At 36.5% G+C, this 23,422-nt stretch overlaps 1 protein-coding gene across 13 annotated transcripts in view; it reads right to left on the bottom strand.

Annotated features, from left to right (window-relative positions):
* SHC3 (SHC adaptor protein 3) overlaps positions 1-23,422 on the bottom strand; it is a 90,616-nt gene that overhangs the window by 31,593 nt on the left and 35,601 nt on the right. For all 13 annotated transcript variants that reach the window (XM_062609843.1, XM_062609844.1, XM_062609846.1 and 10 more), the window contains one exon: positions 9,218-9,288. In XM_062609843.1, coding sequence (XP_062465827.1) covers positions 9,218-9,288 — 71 coding nt within the window. The remainder of the gene's footprint in view (positions 1-9,217; positions 9,289-23,422) is intronic.

The raw sequence follows: 23,422 nt of genomic DNA, 5'->3' as shown, positions 1-23,422 counted from the left end.
ACATAAAGCATGTCACTCAATAGACTCATCTGACTCAAGGACCTTGTTGATCAAAACTGCCACTTGAGAGTCAGAGAGGAAATGCTCCAGCTGAAAAGGCTGAAGCCCAGAGCTGAGGTATTTTAAGGCAACCTTGGTTACTGTTTGTACATCTGCCTCGGCAGTGTGGCAAAAGCAGTGAACAGCTGAAAAGCCATCCAGGATGTATATACTCTCACTCAGTAACAAAGTGCGGTAGATTTTCCAATTGCCTGTCTTCCACTTCGTAAAATATCTCAGATTTACCAAACTCAGTACTCCCAAATTCTGCAGGATGACTGGAAGCAGGGAGAAGGACCTGATAAAGGTGACAGCTTGTTGAAATACATGTCAGATGAGGCAGGATATCTGAGTTTGAACTTGACGATTCTTTTAACTTCATTTTTTGAAATTCTGTGAATACTAAAAGTACTCAAGCAACCACAAGGTTTAAGTTAACAATGCTTATGGTGCAAATTATGGGAACTTAGAAAAGATATTCATAGAGCAACTCTGCCTAAGCGAGGTCAGAGCGACCTGGCACCAACTGTTTGTGTACCTGCAACAAAAGGCAAAGTACTTTTCCCATATGGGAGTTAAGGAGTCTTAAAAAAGTATCTGATGAAAACAAAAAGGATGGATGTATATCTGCCACCACACTGATAGGCCACAGCACTTTTTCCAAGGGAAGATTTGCAGATCATTTTGTTCAGAATGTTATAGATCATTTGGGGATCTTACACATATAGACTGGTGATGTGGAAAAGACATCCTAAAGGCTTCTTTCTAGCTTGCATGGCCAAGTAGCACTGGGCAGATGTAAGCTGAAACAGATATTGCTACTAGGTTGAGAATACTGCACTTGACATGTGCATGCAAATGCTTGTCTAAGGAAGGCAAAAGCAGAACTTCTAGCTGTACCAGCATGGCTAAACAGTTGCATAGAGTTCGGAAAAGTTGCATGTGGCCACATTGGCTTCCTTATCAATGTGTAAGTTATTTGACATAAACACACATTACACCTTTCTAAGCCTCATGCCATTTCATTAGCTAGGCTCAGAAAAAATACCAGTGTAGAGTTGTCTTGATTTCTTGTAAAATTAGCTACTGTGCTGTCTGCAGTAGGGACCACAAGCTGAGTTCCAAATCTGTCCAAGAGTATTTTCTGCTTTGCAGATGGCCGCACTGTGGAGTCATTTTCTTGGCACAAAACATGTTGTGTATTTTGAATATAATTTCAGCATGCAAATATATCCAGTAAAAAATTACCAATATACATTTTCTGAGGCTGACCTATTCTCCTTTAAAGTGACTTGACATCTTTCTGAGACAGAGAAAAAAGATATTTTACATTGGTATTTTGTTCCATTCAAAAGGCTAATGCCCTGATATTTTTCATAACTTTAGTCATATTTTACTCTGTTATATAAAGTAGCCCACTCAGGAAGCTCAAATCTGCTCCTCTATGAAACACCATCACATGAAAATACCCTCCTTTCTTGTGGTTTCAAACATATTTTTTGGCTGTGATGCTAGGTTTTGTTGTTGCTAGTTCTAATTAGTAAGATTTAATTGATTAAAAGACAGAATTCTGTCTCATATTTCAGGGAAATGACAGGCACAAAATTGCACATATTTTCTCAAGATATTTGGAAAAAGTATAGCCATCTCCAATATTGAGATAGGACACTGTGACTAGTTTTTATTCTGAAATGTTTTGTATGACAGTACTGAAAACCTACCAAAATTCTCTCATTAGTATTTTCTACTATTCTACAGCTCTCAAGTTTATCTTTGCCACCTCCAAAGTGTAGGACTTCACAGGTTAAAAAAACAGGCACCAAAAGATTGACTTTTTGAATGAAAGTATATGCTTACAAGAATTGTACAGAAGGCTTCTAGCTAATTTTTCACAGTAGTATATTCTTGCCATTTTTTTATTAATAATTTATAAATCATTACCAAGTGTTGTGTCAGTATTTGCTGACAAGAAGCAAAGTCTATACAAAATATAAAAATAAATTGTTTCTGAAAAAGAAAAAAAAATGGAGGCCAAAAATACATTTTCAGAAATCCATTTAATACTTGAAATATTCTTGTTCATTTGCAAAACAGGCAAAATGAGTGTCTACTGTCTTGAATAGCACAGGGGACATTCACAGGCTCTGAAGACTGAGCCAGTATATTACCTTTTACTGAGGTTTAAACACAAACTGGCAAATCAGCCATGTCTGGAATATATTAAGCTAGAGAAGTAGCTAAGGAAAACAGAACAGAGAGTATGGACAGGAAGGGGAAGCTGTGTGGCATGGAATGTGCCTATTGCCATGAATTCAGACTACTGTGCAGGCCACACCCTGGCAGTGGAGCCCCCAAGGGAGTGGTGCAAAGACCAAGCAATGACATTTGTCACACTAGCCTGACCAAAGTGAAGCCCATCCTGACAGCACGAGTGATGTAACACCTGGAAGAAAAGGTCTGTGGAATAAGGCAATGTTGGCAGATACGGCACGCAAGCTGTTGTCATTCGTACAGTGAGGAGACAACGAGTACTTTTCTTCGCTCAGCTCCTCATTTTGTTTCTTGAAATGGAGTTTCTTCACATGTAGAAAATCTACAAGCAGAAAATGAAATTAATCTGGCCAACTTCATTTTCGGTTTATTGAGTAAACTATACAGAAAAAGGGTGGGCTTTGGCAACTGGAACAGAGTATATCACATGCTACTAGATCTGTAATATGCAGTCAATTCAATGGTAGTCATTCTTATACTCCTGCACAAAAGAGGAAACCTTTTAAAGTATTGATTGCAGCTTTTATAAACATAAAGTGGGGGTATAGAAAACCTTGGTGTTGAATGCCTACAAAAGTTTTTTTTTATGCACAAACCTCCACTTGTCAAGAACAAGGTCAATCACACACAAAAGAAAATAAAAGAGAAGCGCACTTGGAGGTTTGGATCTGTTAGGTAGCTCAGTCCTTTAACTTCTTGTGTGACCTTCAGATTTTTTTTCCATTCAGCCTGCTCTCTAGCTTTTTATCCTAGTAGTAGTGAGGGAGATGGAGAGAGAGAAATGAACACTCTCTTCTGCTGCTAAATGAGGGTCATAGTAACCTCAAAACTGGATCCAGTCTCAGGTCATTTACTAGCATCTTCTCTCTCAAAGAGTAGCCCATAGCAGGTATTTCAAAGGAAGGCATAGGAAGCCTTTAGAACAATAAAATGAAAAACCTTGATCTAATGAATATATTGTCTCTAATCACTAACTAGCTTCATGTGAAAGCAGGACTTTGGAGATAGGCATCTTACAAAACTCTTTTTTCATTAGAGAATTAAAATTCTACCACTGTCCTTTTGAATAATCCCATTTTGTAAATATACAAGCTGTATCTGCTGAAAAGGATCATCCAGTGGTGGACTCTGATGTGACTGGACATGTCATATAAAAGACACTCATATTTCCTATACTATCATTTCTCTCTGTAATCAAGCTGCTAGGTGCTGCTGGCAGAAGAACTTTAAAGTGTCTCTGTTTCCAAGGTGCTAGGCAGTTGTTAACTTTGAATTGTGATTTGCATTTAAAAGATGTTAATTTCTGCTTCTGCACTACCATGTGAAGTCACCAGCTTTCTGAAAGAACAGAGTACAGCTATACCCATAGCTGCCTCCCTGACCATTTGGATTTCAACTCTCCACCTTCCCAATCCTCTGCAAGGCTCTTTCTTTGCTTTCTCGTGAAGGCAAGTGGATTGTGAGAGCTCAATTAATTACTCACTCAGGTTTTGCATTCCATACATTAGTTAAACTAATCCAGACACTAGCTAACATTTTCTCCACTAATACCACATTGAAAATGAAAGGTTTCAATGCCAAGCACACAAAATCCTATTTATTCTAACCTATTCCTATGATAATGACAGTTAAATTAGCAAATGGAAATTATTCTGTCAGTATCAGGCACTATAGCTGTCATTACCTCATTTAGAGGTGTACCATATGAATTATAAGGACATCCCCATCCACTTCTGAGAGTCCTGCTTCCTAGTGAACTAAGCAGTAGCCAGTGCCTTACACTTCCCAGAGCTTTGGTCCTGAAGTAACTGTGTACAAGGAAAGAGGATTCTCGTCCAGCACACAACTGTGTATCCAGACTGCAGTGCAACTATGTATGTTCGGCCACTCCCTAAGCACCACCCGCATCCGGAGTCCATGCAGCTGAAAGCAGGGGTGAACCATACTCACTTTCCAAGCAAGAGAGCATGTTAAGGAGACTGAATGAAGAATTCACTGCAGATTACACGCTACCTATCCACACTCAAAAATCACAAACATTCTTCCTTTTCCATGTCTTCCATCCTTTTTTTTTCAGAGATGCTTGCTGACAGTGAATCTCTGCAAAGAATAGAGATATGGTTGAAAGAAACACTACATAAACTGAACTTCATTCATAATGTTTACCATTGAACGCAAACCCAGCTCTAAAATCTGCACTTCTGCCACCTCCCCTCCAGAAGCTTGGGATACTGGCATAAAAGTTCAGGCCTCAGATTTGGAGAGGAATCTCATTCAAGTTGTTCAGCTCAAAAGAGTTCATGGGGAGGACTGGGGTCAGAGTTTGGATTCAGGTCCACTGATTATATGAAGCGTCTCAGTCCTCTGATTTACTTCTTATTAGCACATCATGCAATATCATGTTTTACTCAGCAAAGGGAGGTGTCACCTTCTGAAACCGCATGCAGTAAACTGATTGCATTCAATTAAATAACAGCAAACATGCAGACTTGTAGTCCAGACATTGCAGTACGACAAACAGGGCATGCAACATTATTCTAATTCAAACCAGCACATAACTACTCATGAATACAACACAGCAGTGAAATCACATTACACTAGAACAGATCTAATAATAAGCATACAAGCATATTATTATATGAACTGCAAGCACTGCATGCATTGCAAAAGAATTTTACCTGATTTTGTTTGTCTGTTTACACACAGCCTGACGGCATAAAGGGCCTGGACACAAGCTTAAGAGTGGCCCCTTTCTGTGACAATGATGGTAGGTTTCAGATGAACTTAGGACCACTTGCCACCTGATGTTAGCTCAGTAGTCTTGCCTTCCAGTCCTCCTGTTCCTCCACTATGTTGAAAATGAAATGCTTCTGTTCATCTTGCTGCCCAAGAAAGTCATCTTGACTTCACATGTGTTACAAGAATTATCACTGGATAATCAACAATGCAACATGTAGATTCAGCTGGCTTTTATTTATCATTATACATAACTGCTTATCCTTGTGTGCACATCCATTTATTTAGTTAAGAATTCACATGACATTACACTCATTATAGAAAAAAATTAATACAACTGATTAATACTACTTTAGTTCTCCTATTTATCCTGTAGTAAAAGAATCTTGAGACCTCAAATGTGTAGTGATAAAGGGAAAAATCTGTTATAAATCATACATAGCTGTTAACTTTAACTCAGATCCAAAATTAGGAAAACACTTTTTGTCAGGCACCACCGAAGTTGTTAAGACCTAATGAAGAGTATGGCAAGTGAAAGTGCTTGCTCATTGCTTTCACACCAAGATAAATGTATTGCTTCGAGTTTTGACATTTTTATTTAAAAAGAACACAAAAACAAAAACAAACAAACAAGCAAAACCCAAACAACCAAAACCAACCAACACACAATCCCCCCCAAAACAAAACAAACAAAGTTACAGGCCAGGTACAGCCATATTAGATGGTACAGACTGATTTTTCACATGACTATGTCAAGGAAGAAAAGAGCACTGACCAAACTGTATACACTGGGCCTTCAATCTGGTTCCTGGAGTTGAAGTCACAGTTTTCTCAGACTAACCCATGCATACACACTGGTGTATATGTGTGTATACACATATATGCATATGTGTGTGTATATGGGTATGCGTTTATGTGTATAAAGCATATACATACTAGTGTATATGCTTTCCTAATGTATTAATTCTAACAGCTGTGATTTTCAAAGTCCTTCAAAATACCTGGACAATCTTTTCCCAGTAACTTCTTATTTAAAATGGGTGTCTAATTCACCAGATAACTGGAAATCTGAGACTAATTTTTAAGTAATTTCTAAACGTTGACCCAACAATGTAAGTGCTCTTTACAAGCACTAATTCATTTAATCATGGAGTTGTCTGTTACGGGGATAATGGCTTCTCCAAAATAATGCCCAAAGTCTACAGCAGAGCCAGAGTCTACATATCTCACTCTCCCATGACTGAGCCACAATTGTTTTTTTCTTTTAGGAACTGGTGCTTCTCATCTTACTTTTTTTTTCTTCCTCAGTGCTAGCAGAGACATAAAGTGACATATGCGATAACCAGAAAACATACAAAAGGGAAATGTAGGATTCCTAATTGCTGACTTCCTACATTTGAGGTCTGTAGCATGGAGGAAAAGTGAGGGTAAAAAAGCAAGAGGGACAGGGATGCGATGCAGTACTAGAAAGGAAGTGTTTTGTACATGTCAAGCAGGATGCATGCTTATTAGAAAGAGATACATCCAGGCTTCCACGCTAAATCACGTAACTTGGCTCATCTTTTCCGTTCTTTAATCACACCTCATAAATACTGCGTAATACAAGAAGTCACAATGGCGCAAGCCAGATCACTTTCTTCTGACTGGTTTTGCAAGGTCTTGGAAAAAGTAATAGAATAAACAGGTGTGGCACATGCAGTAGGACCAATTTATAAAGTTATGGGTCAGAAAAGGACCAGAGCTGCCTTACATCTGTTTCTCCAGTTACAGTAAAGAGAACAGAGAAGTGTACACAGCCTCACACACAGACATGCTTCTATGGCAGCTATGAACCTAGGCTCCTCAGCTGGAGCAGTACCAGCTAACATTACTAGATCTACAGACCCAAGCCTCAGACACACTCCATCATGAGCTGTCAGGTTACAAGGGCAGTTTTCTTACTGGTAGCAGCCTGCATAGAAATCATCAATGGACATACCTAAGTATAAATGTATGACACAGGAGATACAAATGTAACATTCAGATGCTTTTATTTTATTTTTAATCACAGGACTGCACAGATCATTTGGTGCCAGATGTCCTCTTAGGGAATTGGTGCCTGTAATTTCAGAACATCAGCCTTGTTAATTCAGTACATACCTTGAGGCCCAAGTTACATTTCTTAATGCACACGAGCAAGTTAATCAGCAAGTGTGAATTTTAATAATTCCTTCATAATATTTTCTTAGTAAAGCATAGGTTTATATGAGAAATGCTACATGACAAAGCATGTGGGTACTTAAAACATTACATGGGCTTTTCTAGAGCCAGATGCATTAATGAAATGTAGATTAAAATGATAAATCCTGATTCAAAAGCCACCTAAAAACTCCTACTTCCATAAGAAGTTTTAGATGAGGAACTGCACAATCAGAATTACGAGTCTTTATTGTTTAATGATAAACAGAAAATTGCAAATGTAAAATAACAACTAAAACAGGAAGATATGGCTTGAAGAAATACCCTGTGCTCTAGATGTGGTCAGAGGAAGATAAGCCAAGAAAATGCCCACCATATAGTTAAATATGTTATAACTTCAACAGAGAAAGAGATAATTCCAAGTCTGTTTCACAGTAAAAGCCAAGAATAATCTTTATATTGAAAGAACTGTAAGACAAAGATATTTTATGCAGATCATATTGATTTAAATCAGCAAATATGCTTAAGTATTAATGGCATATTTGTGCCTTTAAGCTAGATAATAAAAAAGTGCAACACTATTCCAATGAAAACATGTAGTGAAACAGACTGTGCAGAAAAATAAAGTGGAGTTTAGTTCACCTTCAGGTATACAATACCAAAACAGTAACTATCACAAGTGTTTCATAAGCCAGTATCATTTAACTTCCAGCAGTAAACACAAATGTGCCAGCTCCATTGAGACTACAAGTCTTCTTAGACATGAAATCATTTTAAAAGGTCACTGCTGCAAATACCGCAGAAACGTACATGGTGAGTTTTACAAAAGTACAGTAGGAAAATGCCTCTATTGCCTACATTGCCTGAAAACCAGAATTTTGTAATTTACCTTTCCCTGTGCTTTTATGCCCCTCATCAATGCAGTACCTTGACAAATTAATGATTAACACTGTGCGAAGAATTACGGGTCCAAGTTCAAAGCTGCTGTATGCAAGTGTAACTCTAAGTCAATGCATATAGACTGTACAATTGGCCTCCAAGCCTAAAAATTAGTCATTTTTCTCATTTAACAAAAGAAATATTTAGCTCTCTATGGTATGACAAAAGGTATAGGATAGACTACCAGCAACTTTAACATGCTACAAAGAGGTGAAATTCAAGCAATATATCCAGTTGTAACTCTTTCTATGTGTTCCTTTGGAAAGCATTACTTCATTATTTTGATGATAGAATTTGAAAACATGGGCTCCAGTTGCTAGAAGACATCAGTGCTTCCTCTGAAATCAACGAGTTCAGCCTTTCAAGTGAAAATGCCTGCAAAACACTATTTCCTACAGTTCTCACAAAATAGTCTAGAATAAAAAAATGATTTATGAACACTTCTTAAGACAGTGCTGTACTTACATTCTGCTCCTAAAAAATACCATGACAGAATTGATGTAAGAATTGAAATAAGAACCTAATACAAACTTATTGTTTCTTACACACAGGCTGGTAAAGACAACATTCTTTCATCTCTGGTACCATTCTTGTGATACATTTTCACCGAAATCTTTTGTACAGCCACTCTGTAATCTGACATCATTTTTTAAGAAATTAGTATAAAAACCTATAAACATGTAGCTGCAAAGCAGCTCCCTAGACTAATTTTGACAAATACACTGTAGATTTTAAGCCTATTCAGATCCTCACTGGCTTAAATGTCATGAAATTGGTACCCAGATATGAGCATTATTCAGCATAACAAACAGGCAAAAATTTTCTAAAGCAGTTCCTGGCACATGAAATGACCTGGCACATGAACTAAATATCCTTAAAGCCCTGTTGGAGCTACATTAGTACCAGGCAAGAGATTTACCTGTAAAGGCAAAACTTAAAAGTGGACTTACTGTATCCAAAAATTTACTGTGTGTTTTGCCACCTTCCTGGCCTTTCCACTTTGGAGACACAATTCAGAATTTACTTTAAAAAACATACTTGCACAGAACCTTACCTTGCAATCTGTGTTCTAGTATTGAAGTCAAGAGATCTCATTGAGCGTAAGACTTCTATACATCCCAAGTACTGTAAGGAAAAACAAACAGTTGGAAAACGTATTAAAATTATTCTTGAGTTCTGTAAGAAAATGCAGCTAATCATTCAAAGGCATTGTACAATTCTTGTTTTTGCGTTTGATTTATCCTATGTGTCGGGTAGGTTTTTATGATTATGCTCTTGTATGTCACAGATTTGTTCTATTAACATTTTATTTCATTTAAATCTCAAGTTTTATTCAACATCTTTTTAGGTTTAATCTAATCACTGTAACACACCTAGTTCATGATATGTGATGTGCTTTATAATTTTCCTCTATCTTAATTGTTCCATTTTACATATAAAACTAATCAAAGTAAAAAATAATATAAAGGAAAAAGGAAGTGTGGTAAAGCAAATTCATATAGCACTGGTTAGTAGGAAAATCTTATTTAAGAAGGAGAGAACTAAGCCTCATTAGAACAAAAAAGGCAAATTATAGTGGGGAAAGCTGAAAAGAGTACTAGCAATACAAGGAGGATTCCTTAATAACCAGCTCAGGGATAGATGGGATTTAATATTTTCATTAATGGCACAAGCATAAAGATATAGGAAAATGTTAACAAAATATACTAATAGCCCATGCTGCGAGATGGCTTCAACAGGGTCATGCATGAGATGAATGGCATGAAGGTTAGCTAATATTAGGAAAAACCAGACCTATTGACCCAGATTTCTGCCTGCATCTCTATGAAAAAGAGGGAGCACCATTAGAAAATATGTTAAAATATATTTTATCTGTCACAGGACTGAGAAAAACTCAGGTGAATCTTCTAGACTTGCTTCCAAAAGTGGCCATAATTTGCATATACAAAATTCTATATGTAGCTAGAGCTCTTGTTAAATATTTCGATAGTGGCTTTATACAAACCACCTCATGACTAGCACATCCCATGGCAGTATCTTTGCAAGTAGGTTAAGTGTTCAACCACACACCTGACTTCTGAAAGTCAGGGGAACAGGGATGAGTCTTTACATAATAAGCCTTATAATGCTATTCTAGTATTGTGGGTTTATATCAGCTTTCATATCCATTTTTATATCTATTCACAGCATAATGAAATCTATTTAGGTATGAAACTCATGTAAAAATTCAACTGAGGTCACCATTTTGTGTCTGTGAATTTCATTTATTCTGAAAAAAACAATCTTTTAATTAGAGGATTACTACATCAGTAACTATAATACCTAGAATTTCAGCAATGCATTTTCTACAGAAACATGTATGCCACAAACTTCTTACAAGCCAAGGGAGTATATAGTTTGCTTTCATGTGTCCATTATTATTTAATTTATTGCTATCAAATGTTATGAAGTCATTACAACACTGAATAAAATAAACTAGAATATCAAGTGACTTATATTAATTAAATTGTTCAAACTTGGATTATAACAGTTCGGTTTCTGAGAAGGGTTGTTTCAAGATCCATTTCCTAGACTTTTTTCTGCAATATTATGTTTTTTGAAAAGCTTGTAATATTCTCAGAAAATATCTTGTCTATAGAGACCCTGGCACATAGAGCATTCAATCTAAAGATCATACTCTCAAACTCTTTAGGTCCTCTACCAGTGCAAAATTAAGTAACCCTTGTATTTTATTAGAAATAGATTCCTTTTTTACATACACTTCCACCTGACTACTTAAAACATCCAGAACAACATTTTCATGCTCTGATGCAGGAAGTCAAGCCATTAACTCTATTTTTAAGTATCTCAGAGAGCGATTCGATTTGCTTAGAGATTAAGTTCATTAAACATCAATTGAGACAATCAGCTAAAGTCAGTTAACTTATACCAATATACAGCAATGAAAGATGTTTCCCTGTACTCTTTTTGTATGATTTTGTTTTCATTTCAGGATGCTTTTATAGATAAATTTTACTAAATATTTATTTCATATGAGATACTTCTGTAATTAAATATGCTCTAACTGGTATAACTAGTCAAAGGCATCCCTGAGATTTTTTGCTATTGAAGTACTTGCTTTTCATTATTTCATCAGCCTGTTCATTTAGACCACTCAATACTAAAGTACTCTTGGACTGCATTAGTTCCTTCACTTATCTGTATTTGCCACAAGTCTTTTAAAGTGAAATAATTGTACAAGTTTGAGAATCAGGTCCAACATTTTAGAAGCAAACTCTGGAAGGTAGATTAACAATTACATGCAGGCGTGCAAATAAATACACATACACATGTGGACACAAGTCACCATCAAAATAAACATACAAAATAATTAGACAAATACCCATAACATACTTAGAATGCGTGCATTTAGACTCCTTTGAGTCTTACTACCTGATCTACATTAACAAAAGTAGAGACAAAACCAGACTGAAGGAAGGTCAGACGAAAAAAAAATTACCCTGTACTTGTTTTATGTATAGCACAAAGACAGCTGAACACAACATAGTAAGGCTTGCAGTATTCCTGACTGACCAAGGCAAAGATGGCAACTGATTTTCTGGGATAAAAGATGTGAACACTTAATCACCACAGTTTTCAAGTAACGAAATTACTGTAAAAACTGACATTCAAAAGGTCCAAAGGCCAACTACAGGGACATGTAACTCACCTACTGCTATGCTTCAATTACTCCCCAAGACCAACATTGCTCTCTAAAAATATCCATTTGAAGTACATCCTGACAAGGATCCACAGAAAGGAGACATACAACCAAGATAGCAAGTAAATAAATTATTCATTTATTTCAGCAAATAAATATCCTGAATAAAAAAAAAAAATTGCTATCTTTTGCTTTAGGCATTTGATGAAACATTTAAAATATAGTTATAAAACAGTCTACTTCTAAAAAAGTTTCTCTTCACCCAGCACTTAATGTTTATTCTAGCCAATCAATCAGATACTGTGCACTGTGATATTTATGAGCTCCCACCAGTATCCTCCCTCTCATTGCTAAGGAAACAAATACACCGAGATGCAGTCCACCTTGAAGTAGGAAGATTTAAAGCTACTAGTTCCAAGCTTTCTCAGATAACATTCAGCCTTCTATCTACCTTCTGATACTTGAAGGAATCTCCAGCTTGTATACCTTCATTGAATGGTACTTTGTCCCAAGGAAAAACATCTTTTGTACAAATGAATACCTTCCCATTCAGAGGTTTTAGAGTCATATCTAGTACTCTGCATGCTAAACAGCACCTTGCACGCAGATATGTAAATCTAAAAGCAGAGTGCCACATACTCCTGGGACCATACCTCTTTCACTGCATGAGTTTCCAACATCTTTACAATTTTTCCAGGTAAGAGATGGCCATATATATCCTGGGTTTCTGGTTTGTTCATAGGTGAAGATTTTTCTCTATATATGCTAAAGTACTAAAGACGACAGATTTCTCTATGACTCCGTTACAAAATTCTTGTTTAACAACTAAAACCTTTTGCAGTACCCTATGTAAGAAAGGGTGTTGAGTTCTCCTAACATTTGTCAGGAACAGACAGTTCAATACAAGTGCTGAATGCATGCATTCATGTGCTCGGAGCGAAAAGGGTAGTCACTGTCAGAGATGCCTTTTGCTCCACGAAATTGAACAAACTTGTTCAGTGCTTCCTAGCAAGCTCTTGAAAACAATCTTCCATTTTTTGACTCAGAAGCCAGTAGTAGTAACAGCAACAAGTATTTTTATAGAAACAGAGCAAGATGTTGCCACATACAGCACTGCAACAGTCCAACCTATGTGTGACAAATGGTTGGACACTTAAAGGCTTGAAAGGCATATGCACATCTAATAGCAGATGAATGTCTGCCCTGAGAATGGGTAGCATGAAGATCTGCCCATTACCTACTCTCAAAAAAAATAAGGACTCCAAATCTCTGAGTCTGAACTGCTGCAGTATCATTAGCTCACCAAAACTGCATGAGTATTCTTAGTAAATTAAGACTGATTTTAATCTATGTAACCAAATAACTATCATTAAATGTGAGTGGTTCACAACATTTCAGATTGTACCTGCAAATACAGATCCTCGTGCAAGTTATGTAAAAGAGAACAATGTTACATCAGCAAAAGACATGCCCTTGCCTTGTTAGCCAAAAATTAGGCAGTGCCTGAAAGTATCGATGTATCTGAAATCTGCACTAACATTGCCTGTCTAGTGATAACAGCCTGGGGACTCAAAACATAGATTCAGATTCCCAGGGTTCTGGGTAGTATATGTAGATGCAAGTTTTGAAAATAGAAATCTCTGAAGCATATCATAAGATGCCCTATAATAAGCTAAGCAATACAGTGCAGGTTTCTCACCAACAGGCTTAGGCTGCACTTTTACTTGTCAAGTGCAAAAGTGAGCATCTTCTTACTTTCCACATCTGTTCCTCGCGTATCTCCAATCACTTTTTTTTTTTTTTTGGGGGGGGGGGGGGGGGGATGAGTGTATTTGTCTGGTTTTGTGGGGTTTTTGTTTTTCTTTTTATTCTTGTTAGCCAAACAGTCCAGAATTAAAGTATACCATGAAAGTAAATGAGTTGTTTGTATGAATTGACTAGTGCTAGTTAATTCCAGTTGAGGACTTCCTTATTTAAAAATAAGATATTTTATTTCAAATTCTGATTATATTGTTTCTATTGCAAGACGCATTTACTTATGCATCAAAATGACAGTTACTTTTAATTTCAGATATCACCACTTACAGCCAAAGGGGCTTGTGAAATGAGCACTGACAGTTCCACAGTGTTATGCAATACTTATAACTTACTTTTAAGTTTGCCATCTACCCTAAATTACACCCTAACAAGAAGGGCATAATACAAAAATAGCAACTGCCCAGGACTTGATTTCAATACAAGTTTGTCCATATGCAATGGTGGATCTAGTAATGGATTTTCAGTATCCATGTTGATGTATGAAAAGGAGAATTAAAAACAAACAAACAAAAAAGCAACCAAGGTAATAGCCAGAGACTTCAGGATTGATAATAGCAAACATCTTACAAAATGAGTTTTTCCCTTTAGCAAATTAATACGAAACAGTAAACCTGAATCCTTTTGCTATCGTATTAGATGAATTTCTCACCTTACCTGAATTTTTCAATACAGGCTCTCTAAACTAAAATAGTAAGGAAAAAAAAAGGAACAAGGAACTGTAACCAGAATGTGTAATAAAATAAAGTAAAATAACAATAAAAGCCACAGTATTTCCTATTTTTTTTAAATTGTGCTTTAACTGAACATTTATGACCTTGAATATCTTACTAATTTGACTGAGACATGTATGACAAATTACTTAACTTAGCAAAGCAGCAGGAAAAGATCACAAAAAGAGAAGATAGCTTACCACAACATACATTTGCTTCTTCATCAGGACACCATAGCGTAATCATATGTTTTCTATTAAACTACACAACATCCTGTAGCAGTAAATATATTAATTTTGTGAAGATACTGTAATCTTAGAGGCATTACAAATTAATGGAAACACTAAACTTTCATGTTGAGAGAAAAAGTGAGAAAAGAGCATTTTCTCTGATATACTTCAGGCACAGGTGGCAATACAAAATCCTTGCCAATTCATAAAATAATCCTCTTATTGATAATTGCTAGTGTGATGGGTACTCCATAGTATCTGTCTGCTAACAGAGGAGCAATGAGAAGTCATTGACAAAAAGCTGTCTGAAGAAATACAGTAACAATACAGTCCTTGATTATTTAAGACAAACTAGGGACAGAGATATATATAGAAGTTGAAATATATAATTATCCTTTCAGTTAGCCATAGCAAAATACCTTACCCTATGGTAAGCACTTTCACAGAAGGCTGTAACGGTACTGGCATGTGGCAGGAGGACCCTTTCTTCCACATCTTCAGGATGAAAGACAGCTGTTTGGCATTTTTGTAGACAAATCTTCTTTCTCATGCAGACTACAAAAGGAGACATAAAGCCTCCACACCAATAGTTGTGCACCCTTGGAATTTGAGTGCACACTCCTGTACCAGGCTGGCTCATTGGATTTGTGTGGGAGGCAAAGGAGGTCTGGAGGCATGGCTCTGCATCCAGGCAGTTGTGCGAATGCTGGTTTTAATATGAAACACTGGCTTCTCATCCTGGTAACAACATATGACCCAGACACAGAAAACTGACCTGCCTGAATTCTTCACTGAGATTCTCCCATAAACAAAACAAAATGAAAAGGAAAGAAGGAAAGGAAAGAAGAAGAAAGCACCAAATAACAGTGGGGACCCACTGCATGTTACCTTCAAACCCAGCAAGCTTCTTTAGGGGTTATTCTTTTAAGCACAGTTACCTTTAACTACGATCATTTGCTAATAATACTTGGTCTTTAATAATAGCTTATACTGACTGGTATTTACACCATTCATGTAAGTTTGTATAAAATTTTGTTTCCAATAGTAATGACAGAAAATATGATGTGTTACAGCAGCTTGAAAAGCATAAATCCTCTCACCAGTTACCAGAAAGACTTTCAGACCTTTTCAAAACAAGTAAATGGTTCATTTAGTCAGGCTAAATGCCAAGGCAGCCTATGTTTTGCATTCACATTGAATTAAAAGATTGCTTTAGAGGGAAGGGTACTCTGAAGACATCTCTACATACCAAAGACTGAAGCTGCCATGCATGTTCCTTAAGTAAAGCAGGCAAGAAGTAGGGTATGAGCTGAGCAGTTATGAGGGCTGAAGACTCCGGGAAGCTCCTAAAGCTGAATTTAACACTTGAAATCTTTCAGATATAGAGGTATTTCATTCATTCTGAAAAAGCATTTATAAAGGGACTTTATATATATGATGCTTGTCACTGACCTAAGGAGGTGACTCAGCTACTCCACTGGGACATAGATCTCAATGTAAGCTTGGTAAATACTTCTGGACTCCACAGTCAGCTTGTCTACTGAACCACAAAAACAAGAAGCCAAACTACAACAAAAGTAGCAGTATAGCAAGGTACTTCTCTGTATCGCTAAAGAGTCAGCATTTTCTGCAGACCTGCACTCTAATAGATAATAAACCCTTTCGCCTTTCCATTCCTTTTTTCCTTCCTTTTTCACAGAAGAAGCAGATTTTGGCAAAAAATGGCTACCATCGACTGAGCAAATAGCATCATGGTGGGAATGCCTTACATGCACACAACCATTCAGATTTATGTCAGTGTACCCAGATATTTTAAGCAGAAGTATGGAACAGAAGATTAGTTCTGTGACATTTCTAATGTAGGGTGAGTTATAATATTAGAAAAAGCTGTGGGCAGAAGCAAGACTGGATATTCAGAGAGATAAATTTGTATGAGCAGTAGTCACAGAGCTTTAAGTCAGCTGCTAGAGATTTCAATTTCTCTGGCAGTTTGGGATACAAATATTTGCTTTTAAATGCTCTGCTTAGCTATCAAGTAACATGAGTATTCTCCTAGCCATGCCACAGTCTCCTGCCATTTCCTCCCCTTGGGGCAAGATACATCTTCAGGACTACTTGAAGACGCAGATCTTCAAGGGTACCTGCTGACTGTGCTCTACCAGCATATGCTGAAGGACCTGCTCTGTAACTCAGCCGTGTGCTTCCCCAGTATCTGCACAAGGGCACACCTGCTTGGGGAAACAGCAAACCTGCATGAAAGAAACACCAGCAGCTTTGTTCTGAATGAGGAAAAGGCCCTATATTTAGACACTGTCAGAACCCAACACCAAATTTGTGTCATAAACGTATGCTGCTGTGGAAAACAGAAATGCATTCTTCTGTGCTTTCATACTTCTGCAGTTGGTAATTTTTATACCAGTAAGTAATCATTTATAGAGCTTACGGTGAACCTATATTTCCCCCAAAGATTTTTTTTCTCATTAAAGACTGCATGTTCTGATCCAGACAGAAAACTCTAAGTAATGATTGATTGAACAGAAATGGAATGGAAAATCTAAAAACAAGTCTTCTTCAGGTTTCAACTACAAATAAGCTTTGACCCTTTGGCTGTAAATTTATCATCACAAATTGCTCCATGAGACAAGTAAACCAACAGAGCTTCTGAACTAGTACAAACAATGATGGATAAGACTGCCAATTGCATTTCTCTTGGTAATAGGTGATTCGCTTCTTCAATAACGGGTGAGAGGAGAACAGAGTTCTCTGAACAATACCTCCAATTTCAGCCAACAGCTAGTTCTTTCCTATTTCCTTGTACAATAACAGGCTTTGGTAATATAAAAATATTTCAAATGTCCCTATATAAGTGGACTTTAACAATTCTTAACTGGTGTCAGCCTACTCTTTCAACAAATTGCCTTGCCCTATTTCAACACAAGGCTCTGTTATGCATGACTGTAATAATAAAGGGATTGAGGAGGCAAACACATGTATTTTGTGCATGAGATCACTACCTCCCAGAAATTACTTCTATGATTTATATACTTTGATTTGCTAATAAACACATTATTTTTAGTATAATTCAATGCTACGTTGGCAACTTACAATGTTTACAGTGTATTGCTTCTCTATTTTATTCTTTAAACTGAATGCTTGGATTTTCAATAAGAGGAATTCTGCTACAATTATGCTATTAAAGTATTTTGGTAAGAAAGGTAACCTTCATAAGCTCTTGATTTAATTATCATAGTAGACTTTTAAAACATTTTCATAAGACACTGCAGGGAAATAAGACTTTGTCCGTATATCTGAGCCTTGATATATTTTGATTCACTGCACCAAACAGTGTTTGTTTAGCATCCAGAGTATAAAATAATAAAAAGAAAGGTCACATTCTAAATTTTTCACTGCATGGCTGTGAGTCAGTGCATATTTGCTGTATATCTAGCTTTAATCATGCAAATCCTTTTACAGTGGACTTCCTGAAGGTTTTCATAAAGGCTTTCAGTCATAACTAAAGTGAGACTGACTTCTAGAAAGATTCTGGAATATACTATAAACCAAAGTGCCTAGCATTAACTAATTTAAACTGAAAGGCTGCGAAGCTTTTTTATCTATATAAATTCATCTTAAGTCTAACCCACTGCCAGTAGAAAAATTGGCTTCTAAACAAAGGAAGGCAACTATATTGCTATGTTACACAAGCCTTTCTGGCACTGAGTTGCTTAAATGAGAAAAAAAAATCAAGCTGCCTTAACATGACAAAAAAGAATATTTACTTACATATGCCTGCTTTTAATTTATATATATTAGGTATATGCATGTATGTATTTTTCATATATACACAGATCTTGAAATCCTATACACTGACTTCAAGCGTGCACAAATATACAGTGCTGCTGTTATTAAATGCTTACCAAGAATCCTTAAGTCTAAAAAATGCTATATTTTTATTATTTCTGAAATGCAATATATAAATATTTCTGTTTTTAAGTTTCAGTGTTCAGTTGCATATATAGATTAACAAACTGAAAAATATGAGCGTATATAAAAAATACCAAGATTTGCCAACACTGAAAAAGCTGAAAATAGGTTATTTCTTTTACTCCCACAGAGACCAGAAAACCTGTAAAGCCATTCTCCAGTGGCTAGGGATTCATTCATTTATAGAGGCTCATAAACAGCAGCCTTGGAGAAGATATGAACACCTGTTGAGTGCTTCCAAATCCTGATGATAAGCACAGGGAAAGCACAGCACTTGCAAAAGAAAATATGTGCCACCGATATCAGGACAGAAGGACAGAATGGCAGAAGACAGAACAATACTATGCAACGCTTTCCATGTCTGTTAACACCAATGAAGTATGATGAAGATTTTACATAAATAAATATTATCAGTTGCTGGGAAAAGAGACATCTGAAGAAAAGCTGTGCAACAGTATGCAGTGTTTTCAGCATATTTCAGAGTATAGATTCTCTCAGTTGATAGATCATATTTTTACTTGATTTTCCTAGAATGAACTGAATTTTTTCTACCTTTTCGTATCAGAGATGCATGCAGAAGTAGAAATCTCCACACAACATGAAAATATGGAGCATCTTACTAATAAGAAAACGATTAAAAAGTCTCTTTCATAAACCTCCATAAGAAGAGTTCATTCTATTTGGGCTAAGTCTTCAATTCTTACAAGGTAGTAATAGTGGTTTTACATTTTTTCCCTGTGAAAGCATTCAGGCAGAATCTCCTATGGTAAGGATTCAGAATCACTTGGAAAAAAAAAAAATAAGGCAAAAGATTCAGCTACAGGAAGAATATATTTTATCTATCTTGAAAAGCAATTTTTTAAAGTCAACTCCAAGGTCTCATTTTTTGCTAGTAAGGGGAAAGATACTACTGAGAAGCAATTTTTGCTTCTGACAATTTTCTAAACTCCATCTCAAATGGGGTTGAAAACAACACATCTTCAAAGAAAATACCTTTTTCTTATTTCTTACTTGTATGTGGATGAAATAAGATTGCCAACATTATGCTCAAAAATAGTCATGCAGTACAGATTCTAAATGGACTGGGCTTTCTTAATATTCCACAAAAATTCTGTATCAGGTAGTTTTGCATGCACGGTATTTCTTACTTTCTTATTTTAAAGGCGTATGTGCTTGCATGCAAAAAATTCAGAAATGCCAGAATCAAAAGTGCACACATTGGACAGTAATTTATTCTGTTATTTTAAATGTAAACACATTCTGCATTATGCCTCAAATTTTTGTATGTGCCAAAAGTTTTCTTTTAAAAAAGGATACATTTGTGAAAAAAAAAAAAAACAAACAAACCCAAACCTTTAGTTTTATATTTTGCAGGTTTAATTTTAAAAACACATAATACTAGGTGAATGCAGTTATTGCAGTGTGATATTAATCAGTGTGAACCACCTAGAGTATGCACTGCAGTCTCGCAGATGAATTGTTTCATTTTCACAGTTGCATACTTTAATTCAGTGAACACTTTCCAGACTGTTTTCCTTGCTACCTTGAATACCAACTTAAATCACTAAACAGATTAGTTCTAGCAGCTTATGTTCTGTACTAGAATTCCTGTAACACAAACATGCAAAAGCTTCTGCAGCCAAAACATTATGCTTTAATAACTAAAATCATGATTTCACATTTGAAACCATAAATATGGACATTGTAAATATAGTCATTGAAGAACTTATACTACCTCAGTCATTAAGTAGAACTGCTTGATGAGGACTATTATTAAACCACAGACCCAGAAGATGGAACATCTAACAGGTGCCTTTCCACTATGCCTAATACCCTAACACTTACATATGTTAAGTATCTGAAAAGATATATACATATATACATATATATATATATTCAGACGTGTAATTTAGTGAGCACCTGTCACTCTTACAACTAAAAATCTAAAACATACATACATGAATGTTGCTTGTATGCCCCTCTGGTCTTCATCACAAGAGTGCAGCAATTAAAACATATTTCTTTCCTGAATCTGTATCAACATTTAATTTTCTTATGCTTATGCTATAGTTACTGTGTTTACAGTAAGGGTAAAGCCCAAAAGATAACCTCCAGTGTGCAAGAACAGAGGAGTAAGGTGAAAGATGTCCTCTGTATGTATTGAAATCACAAAAAAGTCTCTACAAATTCTTCTTGAAGCATAAAGGCTACGAAGAATCCCAGCAGAGCAGTTTATGGGGGCTGGGGCCCTAATGGCCCCAGCCAGTCTTGCTTGAGACTGTTCCTCAGTATCCCTGCCCAAAAGCCCCAAGGTCAGCATTGGCTCAGGATGGGAGCACCCCCAGCTCTCAGTCTGTGCTTCTGCACCAAGCAGCCGTGGTTTTCCAGCTCCTTGGCAGAGGTTAATTATTGCAAGAGAAGGCTCATATAATGTTTCTATTTACTTAGTACTCCCTGCTTATTTTGTGACTTCCCAAAAGGTTCAAAATGATCGATACAACTTCAGCATCAGTTATTTTAAGTTTTCTCTTCCAGAGTGGGCTTGGTTCATGGGCAGGCTATTTATCCAATAACTATTGCTGTAACAAATGAATGGCTACAGTCTCAAATCCAGGGGTAATCTACACCACATAAATAATACTATTTTAAGTAGTCTCAATCTTGTTTCAACTTGACAAGTCTGCTACACCTCACCCTACAGGCTGCACATCAATACTACTTCTTCAGATGTTTCTCATATAATATACTATCCTTTCCTCTTTCTCCAAAATTTCCACTTTCATTTCTGCCATAAATGTGCTCAGTTTGCAAACTGAAAATATATTTTCTGATTTGCTTGTTCTGCATACCCAGCTGGAGACCTTCTGCAGCATTAGACCTTCACTCTAGAAACTTTAGAGAGCAACTGGGTCTGGTGGAGGACCACTGCACTCAGGTGTTGTGTGTCACCTCTGACAATAAATTCCCAGACAATCTCAAGCAAATGACCTAAATCCTCTACATCTTTATTTCCTCTTCAGCGAAAATATTGCTGATCAGGTTAAGGCAGTATCTCAAGATAAAATATCTCTCTTCCAGTCTTGTCTTTATTATTTAAGGTATTTGGTCAACTTATGTCTATAATTTCAGAATTTGGTCTGAGATAATACAAAAGACAATAATCCCTGTAGCAGTAAATATAATGTGGTGGTACTGTGGAAAAAAAAGGCCTAGACAGTTTTTTCTGTTTACTTCACAACATTTTCTTTCTGTCTCCCTGTTACCCTGTTTATGTTTACCTTTTATTTTTTTGCTTGCCATTTCTGTCTAATTTCAAAGGGTTTTTTTAGTTTTTTAACTTTTAGCTGTGACTTGGATTGTCTAAGTCAACCTTTTGAGAATGAAATCTTTCCAGGCCCTATGAAAACTTATCAAAAAAAATCTAGGGAAACAGCTATCACTTATTAAAGAAACATTCTAGATTACCCTTGCTGAATTTTGCCCAATCCCCTTCTGAAAACACATGATGACTGGAAATGTTGCACAAAGTCCTATCATTATTCCCATCCCAGCTCAAATGGACAGGCTCTGTCTCAGACCTTCCTAAAGCAGCCAAATGTAGATTTGGCTGCTCACATTTTATCATGAAGATATAGAATCAAATGAAATATGCATATAGCATGACTATGTAGAACTGCGGAGAAGCAATACTGAACCCCTGTTCTCTATGATTATGGAATTTGCATCATTACTTACAGGAGTAAATCACCCTAAAAAAGGACCAGTAGCTGAGAAGGCTGGCTGTCTCTGAAACTATCTGAGGTCAGATCTGCATTTTTTCCTATTGCAAATAACAATTAATATTGATACTTTGTGCATTCACTTCAACTTTCTACTATAAAATGAAGCTAGGCTGCAGCACAAGTATAGCTAGTGTACTTGAGAAGACAATGGGTTATGTGGCAAGGGGACAAAGGAGTGCCTAGTCACTGGGACAAAAAACATGCCTTGTCTTCAGCATCAAAAGCAGGTATGAGTTTTCCCTGAAGATTTCAGATCATGCCTGTGTTTCTAGTGGCAAACATTTACATTGGGAACATGATTATTTGAAGACAAATAAAGAAACCAACAATCCAATTTCCAAGGAAAAACAGAAGGAATTCTGGCTGAATGCAGTGTTAGCTCCTGAATTCATCTATGGATTTTGAAACTGTAAATAACTAGCAGAACTGTATAATTTTTGCTTTACAGTTCTGACTTTAACTATTCGAATCAACATTAACAGTGCCCAAATTGTGTCACTCATGAAATAAGCCTAGGTATGGAAATTATACCAAAGCTTCCAGGGCATTTTGCAAACACTCCAAATATACTGCAGAACATGCATTCACATTAAGAGTTGAATCCTTCAGCACCAGAATTTTTACATGCTCTACTTTCTATGAAAGGTGTGCAAATGTACAGTAATAGTACTTGATTCATGTAATTAGAATAATATTATAATTAAAGACTCTCCTGTATGATTTCTTCTTGTAGGATCTGATTTAGTTTCTGTGTGGAACACTCTTTTCGTTTCAGTGGGCTGCACAACAGATCCACAGTGTTTCAGATCTGTGGAGCTCAAAAAATAGGTTTTTGACAGGAATAGGCATCAGTATTTTTCTTTCATAGCCCAAATAACAGAGAAAAAAAATGAGAAGGGTAGTGATTGCAAAAGAATACAGCATACTAGGACAGACTAATTGCTAAAACGAATAGTGTTTTTATCACTCCTCTCTCCCCTAACCTGCATGCATGCAGCTACGGTGATAAAGCCAGTTTTGGAAGTCTTGGAGCTC

Source organism: Pezoporus occidentalis, unplaced genomic scaffold (assembly GCF_034315485.1).
Source record: "Pezoporus occidentalis ecotype Australia unplaced genomic scaffold, CSIRO_AGI_Poc_V1 ctg141, whole genome shotgun sequence".
Taxonomy (NCBI): Eukaryota; Metazoa; Chordata; class Aves; order Psittaciformes; family Psittacidae; genus Pezoporus; species Pezoporus occidentalis.
This window is presented reverse-complemented; position numbering and strand designations above follow the sequence as displayed.